The 18,842-nt window shown below is 46.9% G+C and overlaps 1 protein-coding gene across 3 annotated transcripts in view; it reads left to right on the plus strand.

The window, feature by feature from the left end:
* Positions 1-10,424, plus strand: part of LOC128839711 (PAX-interacting protein 1-like) — a 152,509-nt gene extending 142,085 nt beyond the window's left edge. For all 3 annotated transcript variants that reach the window (XR_008445508.1, XR_008445507.1, XM_054032930.1), the window contains exon 2: positions 9,827-10,424. Coding sequence is in view for 1 of the 3 variants with exons in the window: in XM_054032930.1 (XP_053888905.1) it covers positions 9,827-10,209 (383 nt within the window). In the remaining 2 variants the exon portion in view is untranslated. The remainder of the gene's footprint in view (positions 1-9,826) is intronic.
* Positions 10,425-18,842: the final 8,418 nt, after the last annotated feature.

The following is an 18,842-nucleotide window of genomic DNA, read 5'->3' on the forward strand; positions in this document are numbered from 1 at the left end:
AAATATTACGTGGGATTTTCAAAGCACTCAGTGTTGGCCTAACTCTGCTCCCCTTGAAGTCAATGAAGTTAGGCCAACAGTGAGTGCTTTGGAAAATCCTGCTCAAATATCTGTGACTTTCACAGATAATCCTTTCTGGTATTCACTAAATCCTATTTGAAAGGTCAATTCCAATCCAAAACAGACACCAATTTTCTTTCTTGTGGCTTCTGGTGTGATCATATTGTCCTCAAAAATAAAAAAAAACTGTATAGCCCCATTAAGTGGATGATGCAACCCAGTCATATGCAGCTCTGTTTTCTAAGGGTATGTTTACACAACAAAAACTCCACAGGGGGTAGCCTACCTGAGTTAGCTTCAATCCAGCTAGTGTGAGTTACAATAATAGCAGTAAAGACAGTGCAGTGTGGGTTTCAGTGCAGGTAACATAAAACCACATTGTACTGGCTTCACTGCTATTGTTGTAATCCGTGCTAGCTGGATTCAAGCTAGCCCAGGTAGGGTAGCCTATGCTCAACTTTTGCTGTGTAGACATACTCTTTGGGTATGTCTACACTACAAGAGTAGTTTGATTGTACTTAAAGCAAATTTGTGGAACCGATATTACAAAGTTGAACATGTGTATCCACACTAAGGACAGTAATTCAACTTTGTGAGTCCACACTAACGGGGCAAGTGTCAACATTGGAAGCGCTGCACTGTGGGTAACTATCCCACAGTTCCCACAGTCCCCGCTGCCCATTGGAATTCTGGGTCAAGTCCCCAATGCCTGCTGGGGCAAAAAAATGTGTCGAGGGTGGTTTTGGGTAACTGTCGTCATTCAACAGTCACTCCCGCCCTCTCTCCGTGAAAGCGCCGGCGAGCAATCAGTTCGCGCACTTTTCTGGTGATTGACTGCATGGACACCACAGCACCACGAGCATCGAGCCCGCTGTGATCATCGCTACAGTTATGGCCGTTGTCAACACCTCACGCCTTATCATGCACCTTTTTCAGAGGCAGATGCTGAGAAATCGGGCGAGGAGGCTACAGCAGCGCGGTGAGGACATTAAGTCTGAGAGAGGCACAGACCTCTCACAAAGCACAGGACCCCATGCTGTGGACATCATGGTGGCAATGGGTCATGTTGATGTTGTGGAACGGCGATTCTGGGCCCGGGAAACAAGCATAGACTGGTGGGACCGCATAGTGCTGCAGGTCTGGGATGAATTACAGTGGCTGTGAAACTTTCGGATGCGTAAGGGAACTTTCCTGGAACTTTGTGAGTTGCTGTCCCCTGCCCTGAAGCACGAGGAAACCTGGATGCAAGCAGCCCTGACTGTCCAGAAGCGAGTGGCCATAGCCCTCTGGAAGCTTGCAATGCCAGACAGCTACCGGTCAGTCGCGAATCACTTTGGAGTGGGCAAATCTACTGTGGGGGTTGCTGTGATGCAAGTAGCCAATGCAATCACTGAGCTAGTGCTCTCAAAGGTAGTGACCCTGGGAAACGTGCAGGTGATCATAGATGGCTTCGCTGCGATGGGATTCCCAAACTGCGATGGGGCTATAGAGGGAACTCACATCCCTATTCTGGGACCGGACCACCAGGTCAACCAGTACATTAACTGAAAGGGCTACTTTTCAATGGTGCTGCAAGCACTGGTGGACCATAGGGGACATTTTACCAACATCAAGGTCGGATGGCCGGGCAAGGTTCATGACGCTCGTGTTTTCAGGAACTCTGGTCTGTTTAGACTGCTGCAGGAAGGTATTTACTTCCCGGACCACAAAATAACTGTTGGGGATGTGGAGATGTCTATAGTGATCCTCGGGACCCAGCCTACCCGCTAATGCCCTGGCTCATGAAGCCCTATATAAGCGCCCTGGACAGTGAAAAAGAATTCAACTACCGGCTGAGCAAGTGCAGAATGGTGGTGCAGTGTGCTTTTGGACATCTGAAGGGGAGATGGAGAAGCTTACTGACTCGCTCTGATCTCAGTGAAACCAATATCCCCATTGTTATTGCAGCTTGCTGTGGGCTCCACAATCTCTGTGAGAGCAAGGGGGAGACGTTTATGGCGGGGTGGGAGGTTGAGGCAAATCGTCTGGCTGCTGATTACGCCCAACCAGACACATGGGCGATTAGAAGAGCCCAGCGGGACGCGCTGTGCATCCGGGAAGCTTTGAAAGCTAGGTTCCAGAGTGAGCAGGGTAACCTGTGACTATTACGTTTGTTTAAACAGAAGCTGAACCTGCCCCCATTTCTTTACCCAGTTAATGTTGACTATCCTCTCCAGTTACCAATCCCCTTCCCCCCTTCCAACACACCTTTAAAAATAAAATAAATGAAACTTTGTTCATTAACACCGTTTTCTTTATTAAGGATTTCGCGGTAAAGGGTTGAAACTGGGATGCAGACTGTGGTGGGGAGCGGGTGTAGTAGTGGAAAGGACGCTTCTAAACTTGAGGAATGACAGGCTCCTGCTCCTAGAGCGGTCTGCAGTGGTGGACTGGTTGTTTCAACAGAGCCTGCCACCCCTCCTTTTCGGGACTCTGTGTGTGGGCGCTATGTGACTTTATGGCAGGGGAGGGCGGTTACAGATCCCCTGCTGCGTGGCTCTGTCATCCAGGCTAAGGACCGCTGCATAAGATCTGTAACCGCCCTGCCCTGCCACAAACTCACATATCCCCCCACACAGAGCATGAAAACCACCTCCCAGACTGAGCAGTGTGCCTAGTGACTGTAATGTGTGTGTGACCTTCTGCTGAACCTGCCCCCGTGTCTGTACCCAGATAAAGGTGACTGTGCTCTCCAATTACCAACTTCCTTTCCCCCCTTCAAACACACTGTCCTCTAAAAGAACATGAGGGGAAATAGTAATTAACAGAAACATATTTTTTATTAAGAACTATACAGTTAGGGGATGAAACTGGGACAGGGGCTTGGGTGAGGTGCATTTGGAGGGAAGGAAAGGACGTATCAGATCTTTGGGAATGAGAGCCTTCTGTTACTTGAGCAGTCTGCAGGGGTGGAGTGACTGTTTTCACGGCCCCTGCGGCCCCACCTTCTTGGGACTTTGTGTGGGGGGGATGGGACTTTGTGGCGGGGGACGGCGGTTAGAGATAGAATGCAGGTGGGCTCTGTCCTCCTGCCTCCGGTCCTGCAGAACATCTACAAGGCACCAGAGCGTGTCCGTTTGCTCCCTCATTAGTCCAAACAGCGTTTGAGTAGCCTGCTGTTTTTCCTGCCACCACCTGTCCTCCCTTTCGCTGTGTGATCGCTGCTATTGCGACACGTTCTCCCTCCACTGGGTCTGCTGTGCCACCTCGGCTCAGGAACAGACCATAAGTTCTGAGAACATCTCGTCCCGTGTCCTTTTCTTTCTCCACCTGATCTGCGCCAGCCTCTGGGAGGGGGATGCCGGGGTAGCTCGGGAGACGTTTGCAGCTGTGGGATGGGAAAAAGGGAGTGAATTCCTCAAAAAGATACATTTTTGCAAACAATGAATATAGACTTTCTCTGTGAACAAGACCATGCACAGTACCTATCACATGTGCACTCAGTACAAGGTCGAATTTTCTGTCTTCACCTTGAGTGCCTGGGGTCTTGCTGTACAGATCACACAAGCGGGTCTGGACAACAGAATTCTGCTAGCAGGCAGCCAGGGTAAGCCCTAGACTTTTGGCTGCTTAAAGCTTAATTTACAGCAGTGCCCTCCTTTCACGTTCCAAGCAATGCTCTTAGCGTTGGCCAGTTCCTGCTGCCAGCGATCCGGCCGGCATGAACTCTGCCCCTGTCCCACCCCCATCGCGGCTGTCCCCGGGAAAGATCCGTGCACGCTGCCAGCGATCTGGCTGGCATGAACGGTTTGCCTCCCCGCCCCCACCGCATGGCTGTAAACCGCCGATTACAGTTATTTAAAGGAACAGGCAATCAGTCCCCATACTAAAATTCCCCTAATTCAAAGCAGGTCACCATGAGCGATATCACTCTGATGAGGATTACAGAGGCAGAGAAAGACCGCATGCTGCGTGAATTCCAGCAAACACCAGGGCCGTATGCCGCCATGCTTTGCCAGGCAAGGATACCGGAGTACCTGCTGCTAGCCTGGCGCGGAAAAATTTCCTACCATGGAGGAGGCAATAAGGCTGCTCTCCCCAAGAACCTGATGCAAAGGCTTTCACATTACCTCCAGGAGAGCTTCGTGGAGATGTCCCAGGAGGATTTCTACTCTATCCCCAGACATGTTGACAGACTTTTCCAGTAGCTGCACTGGCAAGGACTAAAAAGTTAAGCGCCTAGGGCAAACTAATCATTAAAAACCCATTGCTAACATACCATGCCTATTCTATTCAAAATAAATGTTTAAAACACTTACCTACTGATGTTTCCCCTGATTCACGGTCCGGGTTACTGCCTTGGGAGGGTTGGTAGGGGATCTCCGCGAGGGTGATGAAGAGATCCTGGCTGTCGGGGAAATCAGCGTTGAAAGCGCTGTGGACTGCCTCATCCTCCTCCTCTCCTTCCTCATCTTCCCTGTCCATGAACAGCTCCGAGGAAGTGGCCGTCGACAATACCCCATCGTCAGGGTCCACGGACAGTGGTGGGGTAGTGGTGGCAGCCGCACCTAGAATGGAATGCAGTGCCTCGTAGAAACGGCATGTCTGGGTCTGGGATCCGGAGCGTCCGTTTGACTCTTTGGTCTTCTGGTATGCTTGTCTCAGCTCCTTGATTTTCACGCAGCACTGCATTGCATCCCGGCTGTATCCTATCTCCGTCATGGCTTTTGAGATCTTCTTGTAGATCTTTGCATTCTGTCTTTTCGATCACAGCTCCGAAAGCACGGACTCATCGCCCCACACAGCAATCAAATCCAAGACTTCCTGATCAGTCCATGCTGGGGCCCTCTTTCTATTCTGTGATTGCATGGTCACCTCTGCTGGCGAGCTCTGCATCGTTGCCAGGGCTGCTGAGCTTGCCACGATGTCCAAACAGGAAATGAGATTCAAACTGGCCAGACAGGAAAAGGAATTCAAATTTTCCCGGGGCTTTTCCTGTGTGGCTGGTCAGAGCATCTGAGCTCGGACTGCTGTCCAGAGCGTCAACAGAGTGGTGCACTGTGGAATAGCTCCCGGAGCTATTAGCATCGAATTCCGTCAACACTAACCCTAATTCGACATGGCCATGTCGAATTTAGTGCTACTCCCCTCATCGGGGAGGAGTACAGAAATCGATTTAAAGAGACCTCTATGTCGAAATAAATAGCTTCGTTGCGTGGACAGATGCAGGGTTAATTCAAATTAATGCTGCTAAATTCGACATAACCTCCTAGTGTAGACCAGGCCTTAGAGTTGAATTAAAGAAGGTTTGGGGTCATTCAAACATTTATGTCCCATTGGCAGTCATCAGAACTATTGTACCTGGATTTAAATTTGTTGGCTTTACAGAATGGTAGATCTGCATATTGTTAGCATAAATATATATTAAACCTGAGGCTGTGTCAACAAAATGAATTGTATAAGGGCATTATATAAATATTAAACAACTATGAACCTAAGGTAGAATCTTGAGAGTCCCCTGAAGAAAATATTCTCTTTTAGAAGCAATGGCAGCAAAAAGAGACAAAATAGATATGAAAATTAACTCTATATAAGGTGGCCCCACTTTGATCTGGACAGAGCCTCATTTCTGTAAAAAAGGAATGTCTTTTAATTAACTAAATTGTATGGTAAAATATGTTAACACTGTTTGTCTTTGATCCAACAATCAGCAAATCAGTGTGAGGAGAAAAGCAAGGCACCGTATTTGGTGGTGGTTGCATTAATCATAGAAATGTAGGTCTGGAAGGGCCCCCAAGTGGTTATCTAATCCAGTCCCCTGTGCTGAGGCAGGGTTAAGTATTATCTGGACCATCCTTGACAGGTGTTTGTCTTACCTATACTTAAAAGCCTCCAAGCACATGGATTCCACAACCTCCCTAGGTAACCTGTTCCAGTGCTTAACTATCCTTACAGTTAGTAATATTTTTCTAATATTCAACCTAAATTTCCCTTGCTGCAATCTGAACTGATTATTTTTTGTCCTATCCTTGGTGGACATGAAGAATAATTGACCACTGTTCTCTTTAGGCTTAAAACAGCCCTGGGAGAGAGCTGTGGCAGGGGAAAAGCTGGACTGATTGCACTGGCTACAGCTGGGGCTGCTTTCCCAATCAGGGCCCAGCTGGCCCTTATAAGAGGGTGGTGGCCCAGAAGGATGAGGACACTCTCTCTCTCGCCTTTTGAGAGGGAGGACCTGGCTGCTGGGAGCTGAGCAGGGTACCTAGACTGGAGCAGGGTTGGGAAAAGGCCAGAAGAGCTGGGGAGCTCTGGCCTGGAAAACCCTCAGGCTGCAGGCCTTGCTAAAGGCCGGAAAAGTTACTGGGGTTGCAGAGGGCAGCCCAGAGATAGGCAGAAGCAGCTGGTCCAACCCCCCTTGCTGATGAATGGTTTATAGACTGCAGTCTGCCCCAGTGAGCGGGGGCTAGACGATGACTAGCAGTAGCCACTGAGACAAGGTGGGGATAGAGGGTTGGGGGGGGGAGACCTAGATTGTGGGTTACCGCTGGGGGCAGAACCCTGATGTAGAGGGGCACCGGGATCCGGGAGGGACACGGGGGCCAGCAGCAGGCGAGAGACCGGCCTGCAGAGGGCGCTTCAGCTGTAAGAGCTAATTCCCAGGACAACCAGTAGGAGGTGCCGCAGCGGTGAATTGGCACCCCGCCACACCAGGCTTAATCACAGGTTAATATTGTGATTCTAAATAATCTCCTGGGGGTGAAGGGGGAAACCTCAGGCTGTTTCACAATCAAGTTTGGTTTTTGTGTTAATGAAAATAGTTTACAACTATTGTTTTGTCTGTTGAAGGCATAGTGTGTCAGATCACAGGCTGTGTTCCCTTCACTGGTTAACTAGTGCCTTATTTTTCCCAACTTCATCTTGTAAATGTAAGGTGATTTCTTGTGTATGTGAGATAGGCCTGATTTAGAAAGGCATGCTCTAAAGCTCAAAGAGACATTCTGCATATTTCCAGCACTATTTTCTGAACTAATTTCCTTGAGATTATTCTTCAGTATAATTTTCGTCTTGCTCTAGGGTTCCTGTGATATGGGTTGATAAAGGCTGCAGGTACATGAATGCAGTATTTATCCTAAAAAAAAAAAAAAAATGCTCTGAAGAGCAAGACAGTAAGTGTTAAAAATCAATGATTTTTCATATTCAGAATTACAGCTTTCATCTAGGCTTTCAGGGTATTCTTCATTGCAGTAGGAGATGCATTTCCTCGAGCAGTTGCAAAAAGGGAAGCACAGAGGATGAATTGATTACAGATTCCAGGTCAAGCTGCTTGTGTATGCCAGTAAGTGGAGCACAGAGAAATTAGCTCATGAAATCTAATGCTAGACCGCAAATTTTTGTGTAATGAGAGGGTTCAGAGGCCCTTTCTGAGCACCAGCAGGCAGGAGATGCTCTTCCTGTTCAACTTTCCAGGGAACCGGGGGGCGGGGGGCGGGACTCAGGACTGTAGACACTGTCAGGGAAGCTAGGAAACTCTATAAAAATGATTCATTATGACCTAGGAGTTAAAGGTTTGGGTTGTATCCTAACATAAGGATTTATTTTCTCAACCTCTTATTTCTGCTGGACCAGTGGCTCACTCTGATGGATTTTATTTAGTCCTGTTTCCTGTAGATACTAATTTCTTTTTGGAATTAAGAGTAAATATGTTGCAGGCAAGAGTTTGCCACTGTGCAAGCAAATCACCTATGATGGTAGAGTTTATTTTTGCATCTCTTAAACTGAACGCATATTAAAGAGCGGAAGCCCCGGTAAATAAATGGCTTCTCCCATGAACTGACCTTTTGTGTCCCTGACATTCATATCTCTGCCTACGGATATGAACAGAATGTAGGACCTGATTCTCACTGTCTTGGCACAGGTGTAAATGATATCACTAAGTTCAAGTGTAGACTAAGGCCTGGTCTACACTACGAGTTTAGGTTGACTTTAGCAGCGTTAAATCGAATTAAACCTGGACACGTCCACACGACGATGCCCTTTCTTTCGACTTAAAGGGCCCTTTAAACCAGTTTCTTTACTCCACCTCTGACGAGGGGATTAGCGCCTAAATCGGCCTTTGCGGGTCGGATTTGGGGTAGTGGAGACGGAATTGGACGTTATTGGCCTCCGGGAGCTATCCCACAGTGCTTCATTGTGACCGCTCTGGACAGCACTCTCAACTCAGATGCACTGACCAGGTAGACAGGAAAAGCCCCGCGAACTTTTGAATATCATTTCCTGTTTGCCCAGCGTGGAGAGCACAGGTGACCACGCAGAGCTCATCAGCACAGGTAACCATGATGGAGTCCCAGGATCGCAAAAGAGCTCCAGCATGGACAGAACGGGAGGTATGCATATCTGCTCGCCATATGGGGAGATGAATCAGTGCTAGCTGAACTCCGTAGCAATAAACGAAATGACAAAATATTAGAAAAAGTCTCAAAGGCCATGAAGGACAGAGGCCATAATAGGGACGCACAGCAGTGCCGCGTGAAAATTAAGGAGCTAAGGCAAGCCTACCGCAAAGCCAGAGAGGCAAACGGAAGGTCCGGGGCAGAGCCGCAGACATGCCGCTTCTACGCGGAGCTGTATGCCATGCTAGGGGGTGCAGCCACCACTACCCCAACCCTGTGCTTTGACTCCATCAATGGAGAATCACGCAACAGGGAAGCGGGTTCAGGGTACGAGGAAGATAGCTCACAGCAAGGAAGTGGAGAAACCGGTTTCCCCAACAGCCAGAATATGTTTATCACCCTGGACCTGGAACCAGTAACCCCCAAACTCACCCAAGGCGTGCTCCCAGACCCTGAGGGCGCACAAGGTACCTCTGGTGAGTGTACCTTTGTAAATATTACACATGGTTTAAAAGCAAGCGTGTTTAATGATTAATTTGCCCTGGCAATTGTGGCCAGTACAGCTACTGGAAAAGTCTGTTAACGTGTATGGGGATGAAGTGGAAATCCTCCAGGGACATCTCCAGAAAGCTCTCCTTCATGTATTCCCAAAGCCTTTGCAAAAGGTTTCTGGGGAGGGCTGCCTTATCCCGTCCGCCATGGTAGGACACTTTACCACACCAGGCCAGTAGCACGTAGTCTGGAATCATTGCATAACAAAGCATAGCAGCGTATGGTCCCAGTGTTTCCTGGCATGCAGACAACATCCATTCCTTATCTCTCTTTGTTATCCGCAGGAGAGTGATATCATTCATGGTCACCTGGTTGAAATGGGATGATTTTATTAAGGGGACATTCAGAGGTGCCCATTCCTGCTTGGCTGAACAGAAATGTTCCCCGCTGTTAGCCACGCGGTGCGGGGGAGGGGTGAAGTGATCATCCCAGAGAATTGGGGGTGGGGCGGGGGGTAGTTGGGTTTGTGCTGCATGTTAACCCGGAAACCCCAGCCCCTCTTTTTACATTGCAAACTCATTTTAAATGGCCAACCCAACAGGTGCTTGGTATGGGAAATGAGGGTGCTGCTGTTTGAAACCATTCCCACATGTTAAGAAGGTTAAAAAAGCCGAAAGACTGTGGCTTACCATGGCTGCCTGCAAGCTGAATTCTGTTGCCTGGCACTGCGTGAGTGATCTCTCACACCAAACTGGCAGGCCCTCAATATAAGAGGAAAAATGCGACCTTGTAACGAAAGCACATGTGCTGTGTAATGTGAACAGCAAAATTTAACGTGAAAGAGTGTACCCATTGTTCTCTAAAATGTGTCTTTTTTTTAACCACCTCTCCTTCTCCTCCACCAGCTGCAAATGCTTCTCCTTTGCAGAGGCTAGCGAAGATTAGAAGGAGAAAACGGTGGACTTGGGATGATATGTTCACGGAGCTCCAGATGTCCTCCCACACTGAAAGAGCACAGCAGAATGAATGGAGGCAGTCAATGTCAGAGTGCAAAAAAGCACAATATGAACAAGAGGAGAGGTGGCGGGATGAATTACGGGCTGAACAGAGCAAGTGGTGGGCTGAAGATGATAAGTGGCGTCAGCTTGCAGACAGAAGGCAAGAGTCCATGCTCCGGCTGCTGGAGCATCAAACTGATATGCTCCAGCATATGGTTGAGCTGCAGGATAGGCAGCAGGAGCAGAGACTGCCGCTACAGCCCCTGTGTAACCAACAGCCCTCTCCCTAAGTCCCATTGCCTCCTCACCCAGACGCCTAAGAACACGGTGGGCTGGCCTACTGCCACCCAGTCACTCCATCCCAGATGATTGCCCGAGCATCGGAAGGCTGGCCTTCAATAAGAGTTAAAGTTTTAAACTGCAGTGTGTCCTTGTCCTTCCCTCCTCCCCCACCCATCCCGGGATATCTTGGCAATTATCCCCCTAGTTGTGTGATGAATTAATAAAGAATGCATGAATGAGAAGTAACAATGACTTTATTGCCTCTGCAAGTGGTGCTCGAAGGGGGAGGGCAGGGTGGGGGGTTGGTTTACAGGGAAGTAGAGTGAACCGGGTGGTGGGGTGGGGCAGAGGGTTCATCAAGGAGAAACAAACAGAAGTTTCACACCGTAGCCTGGCCAGTCACAAAACTCATTTTCAAAGCTTCTCTGATGCGCACTGCGCCCTGCTGTGCTCTTCTAAATGCCCTGGTGTCTGGCTGCACGTAATCAGCGGCCAGGCGATGTGCCTCAACCTCCCACCCTGCCGTAAATGTCTCCCCCTTACTCTCACAGATATTGTGGAGCGCACAGCAAGCAGCAATAACAATGGGGATATTCTTTTCGCTGAGGTCTGAGAGAGTCAGTAAGCTGTGCCAGCGAGCTTTTAAACGTCCAAATGCACATTCCACCACCATTCGGCACTTGCTCAGCCTATAATTGAACAGGTCCTGACTACTATCCAGGCTGCCTGTGTACGGCTTCATGAGCCTTGGCATTAAGGGGTAGGCTGGGTCCCCAAGGATAACTATAGGCATTTCAACATCCCCAATGGTTATTTTCTGGTCTGGGAAGAAAGTCCCTTCCTCCAGCTTTCGAAACAGACCAGAGTGCCTGCAGACACGAGCATCATGTACCTTTCCCAGCCATCCCACGTTGATGTTGGTGAAACGTCCCTTGTGATCCACCGGGGCTTGCAGCAGCATTGAAAAGTACCCCTTGCTGTTTATGTACTCAGTGGCTTGGTGCTCCGGTGCCAAGATAGGGATATGGGTTCCATCTATCACCCCACCACAGTTTGGGAATCCCATTGCAGCAAAGCCATCCACTATGACCTGCATGTTTCCCAGAGTCATTACCCTTGATCTCACCAGGCCTTTGATTGCCCTGGCAACTTGGATCACAGCAGCCCACACAGTAGATTTACCCACTCCAAATTGATTCCCGACTGACCGGTAGCTGTCTGGCGTTGCAAGCTTCCATAGGGCTATCGCCACTCACTTCTCAACTATGAGGGCTGCTCTCATCCTATTATTCTGGTGCTTCAGGGCAGGGGAAAGCAAGTCACAAAGTTCCATGAAAGTGCCCTTACGCATGCGAAAGTTTCGCAGCCACTGGGAATCGTCCCACACCTGCAACACAATGCGGTCCCACCAGTCTGTGCTTGTTTCCCGGGCCCAGAATCGGTGTTCCACGCCATGAACCTCCCCCAGTAACACCATGATTTGCACACTGCTGGGGCCCGTACTTTGTGAGAGGTCTATGTCCATGTCAATTTCCTCATCACTCTCGTTGCTGCACTGCAATTGCCTCCTCGGTTGGTCCTGGTTTTGCTTTGGCATGTCCTGGCTCTGCATATACTCCAGGACAATGCGCGTGGTGTTCATAGTGCTCATAATTGCTGCGGTGATCTCAGCGGGCTACATGATCCCAGTGCTATGGCGTCTGGGCTGAAAAAAGGCACGAAACTGACGGAGGGAGGGAGGGGTGACTGACGACAGGGCGTACAGGTACAGGGAATTAAAATCAACAAAGGTGGCTGTGCATCAGGGAGAAACACAAACAACTGTCACACAGAATGGCCCCCCCAAAGACTGAACTCAAAACCCTGGGTTTAGCAGGCCATTGATTTCACGGAGGGAGGGGGAAGCAAATGAATACAGAACAAATCTGGTCCATCTATTTTTTACATCTTAAGCTGGCAGCAGACGGTGCAGCATGACTGATAGCCATCGGCATCTTCTGGGTGCTTTGCAGAAGATACTGTACTACGACTGCTAGCCATCATTGTCAAGACGGTTCAATAGGACTGCCGGCAGGACTGAGTCTCCAGGAGACAAAGCATGTCTGCCCAAGTGCCTCTGATCGATCTGGAATACCACGATGACGGATACCAGTTGTAATACACCATCTACTGCCAAAAGGCAAGGGGCTGTTGCTGTGTAGCAATGCAGCCCCACGTCTGCCAGCACCCAGATAGCCGATGAAGGCTACCAGTCATACTGCACCGTCTTCTGCCAAAAGGCAATTAGCTGCTGCTGTGTAGCAATGCAGTACCACATCTACCGGCACCCAAATGACATATGGTGACGTTGAGCTGAGCTGAGCGGGCTCCATGCTTGCTGTGGTATGTTGTCTGCACAGGTAACCCAGGTAAAAAGGCGCGAATCGATTGTCTGACGGAGGGGGAGGGGCCTGCAGGAGGGGGAAGGACCTGATGACGGAGGGGGAGGGGCCTGATGACATACCCAGAACCCCTGTGACACTGTTTTGCATCATCAGGCATTGGGATCTCAACCCAGAATTCCAATGGGCAGCGGAGACTGCGGGAACTGTGGGAAAGCTACCCACAGTGCAACGCTCCAGAAGTCGATGCTAGCCTCGGTACTGTGGATGCGGTCCGTCGACTTCATGCACTTAGAGCATTTTACGTGGGGACACACACAATCGACTGTATAAAACCGATATCTATAAAACCGGCTTCTATAATTTCGTAGTGTAGACATACCCTAAGTGTATGTACAATACTGCCTTTCTGAAATGGAAGTATTTCACACCCACTCTGCACAGTCATTATGCAAGTGTAAATTGTTATCTACAGTGCAAGGAAATGGACAATCAGCGCTCTACATTGTATTCTTCAAAGGGAGTAACTTGTTAGTTGAATGCTACATGTTAATGAATAAGACGTGCTGGATAATTATACTGCTGTGGTATGGTTTGGTCATATTTTGGACCAGAAACACTTTAGAAATGATCCTTCAACCAAATAATCAGATTTGTTTTTTACACTTGAAAGAAAGTAACTGCCGATATGTAACAAACTCACCAGCAAATTCTACAGTGTTTTCTGCTATCATCCTGTTTTCTCTTACTCCAATAATGATCACAGTTGGAAGCCTTTGCTAAGGAGAAGACCTATGTTTAGATTAGCAGGGAAATTGTGGGTCAGGAGCAAAATAGATAGAGGGGACAGTATAAAGGAAATGTCCATAACACTTGGCCACAATGATCTTTGCTAAGTTGACTGTGTTAGTTTTTCCTTTCATTTTATCAGCACCACTCCCAGAACCCACCATCAAAGCAGTATTCAAAAGAAGTTAACATACCAAACGGAGAGTCCCTCTTTTAAAATAAATGTTCTGGTTTTGAAAACCGCGTATGTCTGTTATTTAAAGACATTTTCATCCCCTGAGAAGAATCTCCCTGTTTCTAGAAATTATCAAAAGAATTTCGGTCTTTGCCTCACAGCCTGTTTGAAATACTACAATGGGGCAGAAACTCCTGGCTAATTAAAAAATATATATATTGTAACTATACCCCTTGGCTGCCATCACTTTATAGGGAAATTATCTTTCATTATCTTGCCCATTTTTAAAAAAATCATTAAATCCTTTGGGGTGGGGGGTGTTCTAACCTAGAAGAATGCTGAAACTAAATAGGGTAAAAATTAGAACAAAGCCAGGTTGTAGCCCATCACCCACCCTCACACTGAATTGGTTTGAATAAACTAAACACAAATCTACACACCAAACCTGATTTTGGAATTTGTTGTGGGCACTGAAATGATCCATGATCTATAAAACACCTGGGTTTTTAATCAGCTGCATGTATGTGGCCCTGGGAAAAGAACTCAAGCTTCTACCTAGTAAGCATAAAGGATGTGTTTGCTAGTATTGCTTAACTAAGGGTAAAACACCAGAGTACGACTTAGTCTGAACCCAGTCTTTTCTATGTGATCTTTGGCAAGTCATTTAATTTCTTCTTCAGTTCACCTTCTACTCTACCTCACAGGGGAGCTGTGAGGATAAACTCATTAATGCTTGTGAGGTGCTGTGATGTTTTGATAGGAAATAAATAAATGCTGGATCAGTGGAAGTATATGAGGCCACTTGACATATTCCATTCATTAATGATCAGTTGTACTAACACAGGCCCAAGCTCTGATGTTTAGGAGTTTGTTCTCTTCTGTAGTTTAGGCTTGGGTCATTAAATAGATAAGGGCTAGCCTTTAAATTGAGGACTAGTTCCAAACTTTTATCTCAAACCCAAGTCTCTTCAGAATTGGCACCCTGAAGTACAATAATCTAGAAGTATCAAGTTTCTTGTAATTCAACACTGAGTCACCCAACAAGTAACATAACTGTCACCATTCATAGGAGCACTCCTGCTAACATCATAGAACCTGGCTTTATGCTACTTGTCATTATCTCTCTTGTGTAAAAATCAAAATAATAATTCTGATAAACCTTGATTAATTTCAGCAGTGAGGTTACCACTTAACTGTGGCAGGTTTACACACTGTATAGTGTAACTCAGCGGTTCTCAAACTTTAACAACCTGAGGACCCCCATTTTGATCTAAACATTTTGGGGACCCCCAAGCCATCCCCACTCCATTCCTTCCCCCAAGACTCCACCACCACCCCACCTCTTCCCACCACCGCTCCACCCCTGACCCTCCTCTTCCCCACTTCTTTCCGCCCCCTCCCCTGAGTGCAACCCGTCCCCTCTCCTCTCATTCCCTCCCAGCACCTCCTGTACACCGTTGAATAGCTGTTCCCTGACATGCAGGAGGTGGGAGGGAAGGGAAGGAGTTCATTAGCGGGGCCCATGGACCCACTGGAGTATCCTCATGGACCCCCAGGAGTCTGCAGATCCCAGTTTTAGAAATGCTGCTGTAACTTAATACAGTAATAGGGAATATAATAAGGTAGCTTGTGGCAAAGAGGTTCTACACTAGGGCTGTTCAAAAAATTTTCTGTTGAAACCACTTTTCAGTGGAAAATTGGATTTTTGACTTTTTTTTGCACAAAAAGTACCAGCTTTCTATGGATCCTTTTTGGGGGGACGGAGGAGGGGTGTATGGGGAAAACCATTTGGATATCCTACCACAGTGTTGCATGAGAGTTATAGTTCAGTTTTGTCATGCCCCGTTCTCTTCTGGGCCAGGATCCCCACAGCCAGACTGTATCTCCCATGATTTGCCATAGCTAGGGACTCCCAATAATGCAACTGCCTCCCCTCACCATGAAGGGAGACTATGCATTCTCCTCTCTAGAACAGGCTCCATGTTCGCATCCCACCTCCTGTGGCACAGCAAACATGAGGCACTAAGGCAGCATTTCCGAATTTAAATATTTTGTTTTTGATTTTCACTGAAATGCTGAATTTTTCTGTGAGAATTTTTTATTAAAATTAATTTTTGTTTTCACTAAATTTTTTCTTGGAGGGAAATGGCTATTTTCCAACCAGATCTATTCTATACCAGTTCTCCACATTAATCAACACTATGGAACAAATCCTGGAGTGCCAATTCAGTTTTCACTTGGTCCTTGCCTGAGCAAAATTCCCATTTGCTCCGAAGGCTGTTATACCTGAATGAAGATTGAATAAAGATTTTGGTTGAGATTTTCAAAGCTATTAGACTGAGATTTAGCCATACAACTGACAGTGAATTATCAGGAATTGTTTGACTAAATTCCCTAGTTGGCTTTGAATATCTCAGTCTTCAGGATTTGGTCCTATATCTGGAAGTTTTCTAATTACTCAACCAATGAAGTTGTTTACAAGAGAGGAAGGAATATGCTTTTCACAATTTGTTTGTCACATCAACTTTCTTTTTATCTTGTTGCTTAGTATCCCAGATTAGCATACTCCACTGAAAAAGTAATATTAGCTGTATTTCTCTGTATATTGGAATCGTCAAGATATAATTATGTTACTTATTCTTGCAGCATGTTTTGGTTCAGAAGGCCAGATTCTTTACCTACTCACTTATTATCTCAACCTGGCTCACCTTCTCATCTCTAAGAGCCACTGCACACCCGCTGGACCAAATCCTCAGCTGACTCCAGCTGAAGACATTGGAGTTGCATCGATTTACACTAGCTGAGGATCTGGCCCTCTGTCTTTTTGGCACCACTATCCCTCATTAAGTAATGGGTTAATAGAATTTAGGTATTGGGGGCATTCAGCATTCTGAATGATACCATTGCACTCCTGAATATTCATTTAATGATTTTAGAAGTCATTAAACTTGCTAGCATGGGTCTGTCAGCATTTCTATAACCAACACTGTGACTCCTACTTTGCCATCTCAACGGTTTCTAATTTCATAATGCTGAACTTTCTCAGGCAAGTGCAAGTTTTTTTCCCAAAGATGATCAAAATCCACTAAACAAATTTTTATTTATAACAACTAATTTGGCCTTTGTGCCAAATATGGACCATAGTAATTCTAAAATTAATAAATATATATATATTATATTCACAGCAGCAGATTTAATCCAAAGCTTTTTTAATGTTTTGAAATAAGAAATATTTTGAATTGATATTATTCATTCTTAACAAATAGCTGCTGAGCATGATGAATCACTACCGATGTGTGGGGGGTTTTAGTTCATATCAGTGGTATAGTGTCTATCCATATTGCAGGTGTGTGTACTTGATTAACTTGTAATAATGTGTAATTTACCATTTATTACATTAGGAATGCCTGAGCCTAAAAGGCTTTAAACACCCCGTGCTCCAATGATGGTGAACCTCATCCAGGGCCTCACAGGATTGGAGTGGAAGAGTTGAGTATTACTGAGGTCTGTGGGATTTACTATGCAAGTGCAACTGCCAATTGTGGTCATATGTAAATATAGACATCACAAATTGATGAGAAGATACCTCCTCATCACCTCACACCCAGAAAATAATATGCTAGCCGTTTTACTGCAGACATTGTTATTGTACAAACCTGAGGTCACATTTTTAGATACAACCTCCTATGTTGCACAAGCAAAAATGTGCATATGCTTTTTGTGTATGTAACACCTGCAAGGAATTTTCTGGTACCAACTGGGTAATTGTTTGTGAAAATGGACCAAACCTGCCAAAATTTGTATCTCTGAGAAGCAAAGATTGCATGCAAATGATGTCTTATTGCACTGTTCCTGGGTCTTGGTCCATATTCCCTTCTGCTTAGAGGCCATTGATGAAGCAGCTTCATGCCCATCCTCTTCACCTGTTCTTTTCCTTCACAACATTTAGTTAAATAGAACTGTTAGGTGGTTGAAAGCTACTTAAAACCTAAGGAATCTTTTTCATCATTCGTGGGTACAATCAATCAGAACTAGAGCAGGCTGGCTTCACTTGTGTTGGCAGATACATGTCTGACTGGGAGAAATGCAATGCCATCTTTGGATAATTTCCAGTGGGATTTTTTCACTGGGATTCTGGAGATACTGGAGCTTTAGCTTATATGCTGGGAGACCAGACTGCTAGTAACACTCAGGGCAAAACAATCACTCATCTTACTGAAGAAACCATCTGAATGCAAATAATGCCTTATTTCTAACTTTTTTTTGGTAAAAGATTGAGATGGATGTGAAAAGACAACTCTGGGTCAATCTAGAATCTTTAGATTTCTTCAGTCTTTTCAGTTCTGTGAATGGCATGAAAAAGTTGCTAGTCCCATTGGTGATTGATTTACTAATGATGGACAGTTTTCAAGTGTGCATGCTGATTCTTGGGAATACAAATAGTTTCAATTATTTTTACTAACAGGGTAACAAAGAGGAAACAAAATGCACATACAGTGCTGGCATTTGCATTCTGATTTTTTTTGAGGTCTTTAAACAGCTTTTGATACTGCTGACACAAACTAATAAAGCTACTGTGACGGGGCAGCCCCACCCCGCACTAGCCCCAGCGACATCAGACCAGTAGCCCTGACAGAGGAAGTCCCGCCCCGTTCGTACTGGACATGCTCCAGATGCTCACTGAGTATAAAAGGAGGGAACTCAGCTCAGTTGGGGCTGGCGGCCGCAGGGGAAGGACCTAACTGGGAAGCTCCTGCAGAGGACCAGCCACCGCTCTTGAAGCTGCCAGAAACAGAGGCTTCTACAGGCCGGCACGAACCCCTACTGTGGGAGGAACCAGAGGAGGTGATGGATCCGGAGACTCATGGAGAACCCTGGGATCTGTGGGAGACCCCAACTCCTCAGCCGGTAGGGAGTGACCAGGGGGAGGTGACGGACTGGTACCTTGACACCGGTAAGCCTCAGCGTGTTTCGGTAGGACCCCCTCGCTGAGCCAGTAGTAAGGTCCTACGAGGTCCTATGGCCCTGCAACCCGGGGTGCTTATATGGACTTTGGCCCTTAGGCTGTGCTGCCCTGCAACCAGGGGTGCTTGTATGGACTCTGGCCACTAGGCTGTGCTGCCCTGCAACCAGGGGTGCTTGTATGGACTCTGGCCACTAGGCTGTGCTGCCCTGCAACCAGAGGCGCTTGTATGGACTCTGGCCACTAGGCTGTGCTGCCCTGTAAGGAGGGACGTGAACCCTCACAGCTACCTTCAGACCATGGTTGCAAAGGGTGATACTATTCTACAATCTT

The sequence above is a fragment of the Malaclemys terrapin genome, chromosome 6 (genome assembly GCF_027887155.1).
Source record: "Malaclemys terrapin pileata isolate rMalTer1 chromosome 6, rMalTer1.hap1, whole genome shotgun sequence".
Taxonomy (NCBI): Eukaryota; Metazoa; Chordata; order Testudines; family Emydidae; genus Malaclemys; species Malaclemys terrapin.